The sequence below is a fragment of the Strongylocentrotus purpuratus genome, unplaced genomic scaffold, assembly GCF_000002235.5.
Source record: "Strongylocentrotus purpuratus isolate Spur 01 unplaced genomic scaffold, Spur_5.0 spur5_scaffold_13, whole genome shotgun sequence".
NCBI lineage: Eukaryota > Metazoa > Echinodermata > Echinoidea > Camarodonta > Strongylocentrotidae > Strongylocentrotus > Strongylocentrotus purpuratus.
The window spans coordinates 20,075,461-20,085,867 of NW_022145598.1; the positions used below are offsets into that span (position 1 = coordinate 20,075,461).

Consider the following 10,407-nt stretch of genomic DNA (forward strand, 5'->3'; position numbering starts at 1 on the left):
ATGAAATCATCTGAAGAATATTGAAGAATAATAAAGCTTCTATTCCGCTTATCTTTGAAATAAGAAGTTTTCCTGATAGATAAGCCTACTGTGGAAAAGGTAATACGCCGTTGGTACTGATTGTTTTTCATTATTTCAGTGCTCTTTCCTTTCTTACTCATTCAAACACATTTTGTTTACATGTATGCAGTTTCCTATTTTATAGTTTACACCAATGAGGGAAAGAAGCAGGAGTATTTCTGAGCAGCAGTGAGCTAAACCAGGTTCCAGTGTTGAGGGCTCATGTTAATTGCATCGTGGGAAGGGGCCGAGCACTCCCATCATGCCAAGCGTCATGTGCGAAGGGGTGCAGGTGGAGTTCCCGTTTGAACCGTACCCCTGCCAGAAAGACTACATGAGAAAGGTTATCCAGTGCCTTCAGATGGTAAGAAAACCATACTCTTCTACTCTTTGTTTTTGTGTTTTATGTAGTGTCCAAAAAATGAATATTTCATATTTCTATATTTCAAAGAATTCTTAGTTGATAATGTTAACTTTGAATCCCCACTGCACTACTTATAGCTACTTGCGCCCTCTATATAGCAAACGATGCCTAATTGATGCCTATTGGTCCCCCATGATCCCCTTTCTCTTACATTAATTGAGAGCTGATTTGATGAGATAACCACCTGTCAGTGACCATGCTGGGTGGTCTAATCCCTCCTGGCCAAACTAGTGCAGAAGGGCTTTGAAGCTTATCTGCACTAGTTTGGCCAGGAGGGATTATACCACCCAGGGAGGTCACTGACAGGTGGCTATCTCATCAACTCAGCCCTCAAATAACATAAGAAATAGAGGATCATTGGGGACCAACAGGCACCAATTGGGGAAGTTTTCTATATAGAGGGAGCAAGTAGCTACAAGTAAGACTATGAATTGTTCTTGGCAGAGTAAAAATGGAGTCCTGGAGAGCCCTACAGGAACGGGCAAGACGCTGTGCCTGCTCTGCTCCACTCTGGCCTGGAGGCATACCTACATTGCTCAGCAGGAGCTGGGGAAGTGCCTCAAGGGCAGTAACGGAGGCGGAGATGGTGCTGGAGCTGGAGCCGGAGCCGGAGCCGGAGCCTACAAGGAGCAGCTGATGACGGACCTCAAGGCTGCATCTGGGTGGGGAGAGGGCAGTGAAGAGGGTAAGCGTGGGACCGGTTTCACAAAACTTGTCATCAGTGACAAATGACAGTTTTTGTTATAAGCTACTGAAATCCTTGCTTCTGATTGGTTATCAGCAGATTTGTCACTGATTTTTGTAATGTTTCATTGAAAGAAGGCTTTGTGAAACGGGTCCCTGGTGTGAGTGAACCTGTTACAACGAATTGCACATCGAAATTCCCTGAAATGGCTGCCTTAAAAGGATTACATATTACGGGGAAAAAGTTAATATTATTTTTCGGGGGCTACTTTTCAACCTTCCCTGCATGAAAATAACATTCTAAAATTTGTTTTGCATTGAACTCTATGCAAATTTTCGGGGGCTCTTTTCTGATTTTCGGGGGCTCTTTTGGGCATTTTGGGGGCTATTTCGCCCTGAGACCCCGTGTATTTTTTTCACTGACATATCATTTATTCCAAAGAATAAAAGAATGGCATCTGTACCTTGACTTTGATAGAGTTAACCAGAAAAAGGGGGGGGGGGATATTTTAGGGATTTCTCATCTGAGGCAGGATTGATTTTTTGGTCAATTTAAAAAAAGATTTCATTACAATTATTTTTGTGTTTTTGGTACTGACATATATCTCTATGTATTTAATGAAATCTATATTTTAATGTCTGATGTCTTTTAGCATGATCAACCACTTGCCCTCTGGACAGTCTAGCAACTTTGATTTTGTTTTCTTCTTGTAATCACGTTATTATTTTTTGTAGGTTTATTCATTGACCGGCCCAAGATCATCTATGCTTCTAGAACCCATTCTCAACTCTCACAGGCACTGGACCAACTCAAAGATACCATATACAGGTGAGCTCAGTGTGTTAAATTCTCTCTTCACTACTTCTAGCTATATAGCAAACAATGCCTAATCGGTCACCATTGGTCCCCCATGATCCCCTTTTTTTTAATGTTAATTGAGAGCTTATTTGATGGGATAACCACCTGTCAGTGACCTTGCATGGAGGTATAATCCCTCCTGGCCAAACTAGTGCAGTGGGGCTTTAAACACATGTAGAATGCTTGAGGCTTTACAGGTCAGGAATTATATTAGGGCTACATTGATCGCATAATGTTTTTCAAATTGGCAACACTAATATTTAGCATTCATTGCTACATTACTAGAATGAAAAGTAATGTCTCTGAAAGCTTTATACATGTAGAAGGGCGAGAAAGTTGTCAAAAGATGAAAAATTTGCCAATTTTGATCGAAAAAAACAAAGATTTTGAATGTCAATGGTGCCAATTTAAAGATCTTAAAGCTTTTTTTTCCATTTTCAAATTCTTGGTATCAAAAGCAATATAGTTATGAAACAGAAATGGATGAAGTATGTGCATATTTTTTTTCTCTTTCTTCTCATGTACATGTATCTGGCATATTTTTTAGGACTCTGATTCAAAAGTAATTATACCAAACCACAAACTTTGGAATAATTTTCCCGAAAGAGGTGCAACAAAGTTGTTATTGTGAGTCAAGAGAGGTAGTCACTTCTGTGACATGCGGACAACATGCTCAAACCAGAAACTGAAGTTGGGAATGTAGCTAGTATTATAAATAGACCTGTAGCATTTATTGCTGGAACCATACATGTAGTTAAAATCTAATCCAACAGTTTATTTGATGTAGATGCAGCGGTGTCACGTTGATACATTGATATTCATCTGCATGTAGTTTCCCTTTGCCGCTATTGTCGTATGCAAAAATGTGTACCCCTTTGAGTCTTTATTTTTAAATCCTCTTTCAGGCCCAAAGTGTGTGTTCTGGGATCACGAGAGCAGATGTGCGTTCACCCTGAAGTAGTCAAGGTTGAAAGCAACTCGGCAAAGGTAATAGACAGATAATGGTGGAGAGAAAGAGAGAGAGAGAGAGAGATGTATGGAGAAAAAAAGATTGAGAAATTTAAAAGAGTGTATGTGTTTGCGTGATCCGACAGAGAGACAGAGAGAACTATGGAGAAAAAGAAGATTGAGAAATTAGAAAAGAGTATGTGTTTCGGAGAGAGAGAGAGAGAGAGAGAGAGAGAGAGAGAAAGTGAGAGAGTTTTTGACATAGGTAGGAGATGTATAGATGTATAGAGATAATACAGTATCAACCAGAAAGAATGCTTCCAGTATAAAAGTCTTTATTTTAGTTTTCACAAATGATGACAAAATGTTACAGGGAAGGGTCATTTTCATATGCAGCCACTGTTTTATAGAATAACTTAATTGCCGGAATCCTTCGAAATATAGAAACATACAACAAGTTCAGAAGTAATTTGAAACCATATCTATTTATGAACCCAGTGCACCATCTCCACTCCTTCTGTATTCTGTTCTGTAAAGCGCATAGCGATATGCAATTATGCGTTCTACAGAAACATTTAACGTCAACTATTTGTTATAAGATGTGTATGAAAGTCGGACCCGTTTCACAAAGCCTTTTTTCAATGATAAATGACAAAAATCAGTGACAAATCTGCTGATAACCAATCAGAAGCTAGGATTTCAATAGCTTTTAACACAAACTGTCATTTGCCACTGCTGCCAAGTTTTGTGAAACGCCCCCCTGATGTATGTTTTCTCTGATAGGTGCATATGTGTCGTGCCAAGGTGAACGCCAAGATGTGTCACTTCCACAACAATCTAGACAGTGAGTTGATAACATTGGAATATTATTCTCTTTTTCCATCTTCATCCTCTTCTCCCTCTTTTTCTTCCTCCGTCTCCAACCTCCAACAATCTCTCTCTCATTATCCTCTCACCAAGTCACTCTTCTGCTCTTGCGCTCTCTCCCACTATGTCTCTTCTTCAAAAACTCTCACTCTCTCAAATCCCCCCTTGTTCTCCTGCTCTTGCGCTCTCTCACCCTCCTCTATCTTTCCTCTTATCTCTTTTATTCTCCCTTTCACTCTTTGCGCTCTCGTTTTTATTTCTATTGTCCTCTCTGTCTCTGGCTTGTCTCACTTATTTTTTTACAGTTTTCCTTGTACATCCGTTTGTTGTTTTTCCCTGAAGCATTTAGTCTGTTATTTCTTGTATTTGTTATTATTTCTTTTCTTTTCTTTTCTTAATTAAAGCTCTGTATCCTTCATGTAGTATTATCATTGCATAAATTTTGAGTCTGACACGCAGTTTAAAGATAAAGACCAGTTCTGGGTCATGCGATTGCATTGTGAAAGAAACGTTGTGGAATCGATCAGAAAAGGTTGATCATGTAGCATATAAGTATTGGTGTGTACTGCAAAGTGCTGGAATCATCAAAATGATAAGAAGTTTGGCCCAGTCTTGGTAAAGTTACAAGCACTGTACAAAGAAAGATGTTTATGGGACTACGCGACACGTGCGCGATATCTATCCGGTCCGGATATATATAATAATTTACCAAATATCTCATTTGTAGGCGGTTTCTCGGCAAAATTTGTATCATCACGTATTAGTCAAAACATATTCTTTCACATGATTGGTAATAAGAGCTTCCATTTCATTTTTTGAGAGGGGGCGTTTCCAAAAATGGTCTATACCTTTAAAATATGATTTACATGAGGTAATACAATATTTATATCTTTTCTTCATTGCAGACAAGAAAGGAGAGAAGGCGTTTTCTGAAGGTATTCTAGATATTGAGGATCTAGTCAAACTGGGAAATGCACACAAGTAAGAACTTCTTTAATTTACCATATTCTAACATTTGCAGACATGTTGATCTCCACTTTAGCTAGGTAATCTGTAAAAAGGAAAATCATAATTTGTGTAAAATGCTGCTATATGGTCATGTACTTCTTCATATTAAGCAAGACTGCACTACTTGTAGCTACTTTTCTCTATATATCAAACAATGCCTAAGCGGTACCCGTAGGTCCCCCATGATCCCCTTTTTGTTATGTTAATTGAGAATTGATTTGATGGGATAACAACCTGTCAGTGACCATGCAGGGAGGTCTAATCCCTCCGGGCCAAACTAGTGCAGACAGGCTTTAAGATGCTCTTAATGCAACAGATTTCATTATTTGTTTGTCCTGTCATGTCAAATTTTGGTTTGAGGGAGATGCTTGCTGGGAGTTAGCATGGATTCTTCTAATTATACCTTTCAATAATGCCATTACAATCTATGCAACAGATAACCATAGAGATATATATGTATGTTTCAAGGTAAAACATAAGGTAGATTAAAGGTCCACTGTTCTTGTAGTTTACAGTGTATTTTGTATGTATGTTTTCTTTTTATCTTACAGAGTTTGTCCATATTACATGGCAAGAGAACTCAAGACCTCAGCTGATATCATATTTATGCCATACAACTACCTCTTAGACCCCAAGGTAACTACAACATTATCTTTCTAAAAAAAAACAGATTTCATTGGTGTAGTAGTATATATAATACTTTATATCACATATGAAGATTTAAAATGGGACTACACTACTTGTAGCTTCTTGCCCACTCTATTTAGCGAACAATGCCTAAGCGGTACCCGTTGATTCCCTGTAGATCCCTGTTTCCTTGTGTTAATTGAGAGCTGATTTGATGAGATAACCAGTGACCAGGCAGGGAGGTCTAATCCCTCCTTGCCAAACTAGTGCAGATAGGCTTTTAACAATTCAGTACTGCCTGCTGGACAATCTGGTAAATAATGCTTGGTACAAAAGCTCAATTTGCGTTCACAATGGAATAGTCCTTGAATGGCAAAGAAGTGGGTTGTTTGAGCGAGAAGAAAAAAAGGAAAACAAGAAGCGGGCAAGACAGTTTTCATTCTATAAAGTGAATTGTGGGCTTTAGCCATATAGAATAACAACGATTACAATTCGGAAATATGGATTTAGTTTTTGAAATATTAAGTTGGTATTTTGGTACCAATGAATATAACCTCTTGTCTTCACTACCACAAACTCACAAACTTCTTTGCTCACTTCTATCCTTGTATCAAAGTCCCTTTATACTTATGCCCTTGTTTATAATCTGATTTTCTTTTTCTTCACCAGTCACGCCGTATTCATGGAATTGAGTTACAAGGCAATATTATCATCTTTGATGAGGCGCACAATGTGGTGAGTGAAAAGGAAAGTCTTTCCTGATAACTTTGTTTTGAGAAAAGCAGAATTTATTTTCTTGTAATGAAGCTTGACAGTACATTCCTAGAAATGGCTTTAAAGGGACTTGGGAACATTTTTCAGATGGTAGTGACTTCAATGCCAGATGTACAATTAAAGATAATCTGAAAGTTTGAGTGAAAAGAGACCTTTATCAGTGATAAAAATTTGGAAAAACAGCAAGCGGTGGGGCGTCATTCATATACGTTTCCAAACAATCAGAAAAATTGCGGGGGGGGGGGGGCATAACCCCAGCCTCATTAGGGTTAAGGTTGGTCAAAGCTCTGTACATGTTATAATCACCCCAACCAATGAAAGTTTCTATATCACTCTATTCATTTTGTACTGAGAATCATTTTTTATGTTGTTTAAACATTTGTGGCTTACACCCAATTAATGAAGATCGATTGATCTGGGTGTAAGCCATAAATATGTTTAAACAATGTAAATTTCTCCCAGGAAATTTATAAAGTTTTTTTTATGTTGTATCTGTCAGGAGAGGATGTGTGAGGAGAGTGCTTCCTTTGACCTGACCTCATTTGACCTGGCCTCCTGTGTGGAGGAGACAGATCATCTCCTCAAGAAGACTGTAGAGGTCACCATGCTGAATGAGCGTTACCATGGTGAAGGGATGGGAGGAGGTGAGTCAACAAAAATGGAGTGGTGGTGTTGGTGGTGGTGGTGGGGGTGGGGGATGTTGGTGCTGGTGGTGATGGGGGTGGTGGTAGTCGTAGAAAAATAATGCACTTGCTAGTGTGTCAGAGAGGAGGATAGGGGGTGGGAGGGAGAGGGGGGAGGGAGAAGGGGAGAGAAAGAGGTAAGGAAAGACGGGAGAGGGGAGGAGAGAGAGAGAGAGAGAGAGAGATGGGGAGGGAGGGAGAGAAAGGGAGGGAGGGAAGAAGCAGATATAACATAGAGGGAGAGAGAGGGTATAAACATTTGTGTTTTGATTTAGTTTGGACGATCCTGTGCTTTTTTGTTAGAGTATTTTTGTACAGAATTGAGAGAGAGGCAGTGCTAATGTACTTGACAAAATTAACGGAAGAAATAGAACAAACAAATATATGGGAACAATTATCACTATGAGATTATAATCAAGAAGTTGAAGATTTTACCATGCTCTTATTTCCCTTTCGCAGATGATGAATTTGATGCTGCTGGTCTTGCTACACTAAAAAGTAAGCATTTCTTTTTTCTATTGATATCCAATCAAGAGTGAATATTCTTGAAATTATGTCAAAGACCAATAGAAGACTTGTTGAATGGTGCCATGTCTGTTCCAGACATTGGTGATTATGGCTGTCCATCTACTTCTATTTCTAGAGAATGTAATAATAATAATATATTCTATAGCGCCGTCTATCTAGAAATTCTACTCCAAGGTGCACTAATTATTACCCTGGCTTTAGCCAAGCTGCCATAACCGTGCTCCAGCATTTCAAGGAATTAATTCCTGCCAGGGACCCATTTACCTCATCTGGGTCGAGTAGGGCAAATGAAGATTAATGCTTGCCAAAGGACATTAGTGCCATGTCGGGGATCAAACCACGACCTTTGAATTTCAAGTCAAGTGCTTAAACCACTCGACTACGACACTAATATGTTAGCGGGTCCATGTATTTTTACGCTGTCTTACCCTGCTTCTCTTTCCCTCAATTTTCTGAGTCAATATCCTTGTATCCTTGATTTTATCCGGTCAATATAACGGTGTAAAATCCTTAAATTCTGAACAAAAATGGTTATGAGTTGCCGACACATGTTGTCATGATAACCTTTGTAAATTTTACCATCTTGTGTTGTTTGCAGAGCTGTTCCTGGACCTAGAGGAGCACATCAGTTCATTCAACATCCCAAACCACAGTGATGGAATCACCAAACCTGGAAGGTATTTATGATAATAATAACAATGATATGTCTTGTTTACCCAGGGTCACCTCATCAGTATACAAACTTTTCTCCCTGAGGGCCCTGCAATCATATCATTACTCCGGCTTATAAATTACAAGTGTGTGATATTCAACTGGGTTTATGTGCAAGTTTCTCCCCTCTCTGGCGATTCCGTATAATGTGTCCGTACAACATATTGCATGGAATCACCTTCTTCTTTTATTAAATCTACAATACATGTTTTATAACAATAATAATAATAGTAATAATAATGATAATATTCGGTTCTTGTATAGCGCATATCACATTATAACCTCCCTATGCGCTTCCAAAGAGCTTTTGGAAATTATTACCCCGGCTTTAGCATGGCTGCCATAAAGGTGCTCTAGCATTTCAGGTAATTAATTCCTGCCAGGTACCCATTTACCTCACCTGGATTGAGTGTGTGGCAAATGTAGATTAATGTTTTGCCATAGGACATTAGTGCCGCGTTGGGACTCGAACTGCAGACCTTGTGATCCCCAGTCCGGTGACATATCCACTCAACCAGGACACGCAACAATTGTCTCTTTAACAATTAGGGTTCAAGATTTTTTTCCACTTTCACTTTCAAAATTAAAATATCGAATTTAAATCAGAAGGTCAAATTGAGTTTCAGCTGTGTGCTGATATCTTTTGCTGAATATCTCTTAAGGCATGTTTAGCATGATGGACACACAACAAGTTTATGATTCATCTCTGGAATGATTTTTTTTTGTCTTCTCTCTCTAGCTTCATCTTTGAGTTCTTCAGTCAGGTGAACATCAATGCTGAGACCAAGAATGAACTGATGCAGCTACTAGAGAAAATGATCTCACACCTTACTAATAGTAAGTGTCAGTGCTGAGAATATTCAACACTATTTTAAAGCCCCACTGTACCACTTGTAGCTACTTGTGCCCTCTATACAGCCAACAATGCCTAAGTGGTACCCGTTGATTCTCCATGGTCCCCTTTTTCTTATGTTAATTGAAAGTTGATTTGATGAGATAACCACCTGCCAGTGACCATGCTGGGAGGTAAATCCCTCCTGGCCAAACTAGTGTAGATAGGCTCTAATGGGTAAAGGAGATTACAATCTGGACTTCTCATTGTAAACAAATGCTCATCCAAAGAAAATATGTTACAGGATCTATCATGCATTCTGAATTACACAAATCTGTCTCATTTGTACAGAATTTTGTTCACAATGTTGTCATTTTTTCCTTTCTTTTGATCTGTTGTTTCCTTCCAGGTTCCACTGTATTCCACAACAAAGCTGCTGGTCTGCAAAAGTTTCATGACATCATTACTGTAAGTTAAAGGGACTTGGTAACACTGTTCAGATGAGAGAAAATGGTGCTAAGGCAGTGAATTCAATGCTAGATGTACAATTAAAGATAATCTGAAAGTTTGAGTGAAAACAGACCATCATCGATGATACAATTTGAGAAAAACTGATCTGATCGATTCCTGAATTCTCCCAACTATATTATAATAATTTAATTAAATTTGAGGTGAAGGTACATGTACATGTAAATCATGAATTTGTTCAGGATTTTTTAAACACATTAGACGGTAAGTATAGAATATAAAAAGTAACATTTCAAACAAAAATTACACTATTTTTTCATGTTTTTGTCTTATAAATAGATTGTGTTTAGTCGAGATGGTCCCGAGGGTAGTAGCAGAACTCAACTGACCGCCTCTCAGATGACCAAGTATTACAAGGTCCACATCCGGACCACGGAGCCGACGCAGAAGAAGACCGGAAAACTGGACGTATGGGCAAGCTCCTCCAGTAAACCAAAGAAAAAAGGTAATTAAATTTCATTCCCAATTTCGGTTTCATTATTTTGATAAAAAGACATGGCAAAAGTCTAAAGATTAACATTGTTATATTTACATTTAAGTGCAAAATCAAGCTTACTGGTATACAAATCTTTGCCCTTTTATATGTGATGAGTTGCCATATATTGTTTTCAACCTTTTGTCATTTCTATAATCTGGGATTCTTATTTTTATGCCTCCGCCACCGAAGGTGGTGCCGGAGGCATCATGTTTTCGGGTTGTCCGTCCGTACGTCCGTACGTCCGTCCCGTTTGACCGTTATCACAATATCTCAAGAACCATTTAAGATTTAAACTTAAGACTCGGGAATAGTATTTATCACCATAGGAAGACGATCTGATTAGATTTTGGAGTACGTAGGTCAAAGGTCACAGGTCACAGAGGTCAACTTATGAAA

General features: G+C 38.7%; 1 protein-coding gene across 1 annotated transcript; it reads left to right on the top strand.

Annotated features, from left to right (window-relative positions):
- LOC757196 (regulator of telomere elongation helicase 1) lies at positions 1-10,162 on the top strand. Its single transcript, XM_030983128.1, has 14 exons — positions 1-424; positions 929-1,169; positions 1,904-1,997; positions 2,933-3,014; positions 3,759-3,819; positions 4,748-4,823; positions 5,402-5,486; positions 6,147-6,212; positions 6,751-6,895; positions 7,394-7,432; positions 8,061-8,139; positions 8,913-9,010; positions 9,415-9,473; positions 9,813-10,162. Exons 1-14 carry the CDS (start codon positions 323-325, stop codon positions 9,984-9,986), a joined length of 1,401 nt encoding a protein of 466 aa, XP_030838988.1. The 5' UTR covers positions 1-322; the 3' UTR covers positions 9,987-10,162.
- Positions 10,163-10,407: the final 245 nt, after the last annotated feature.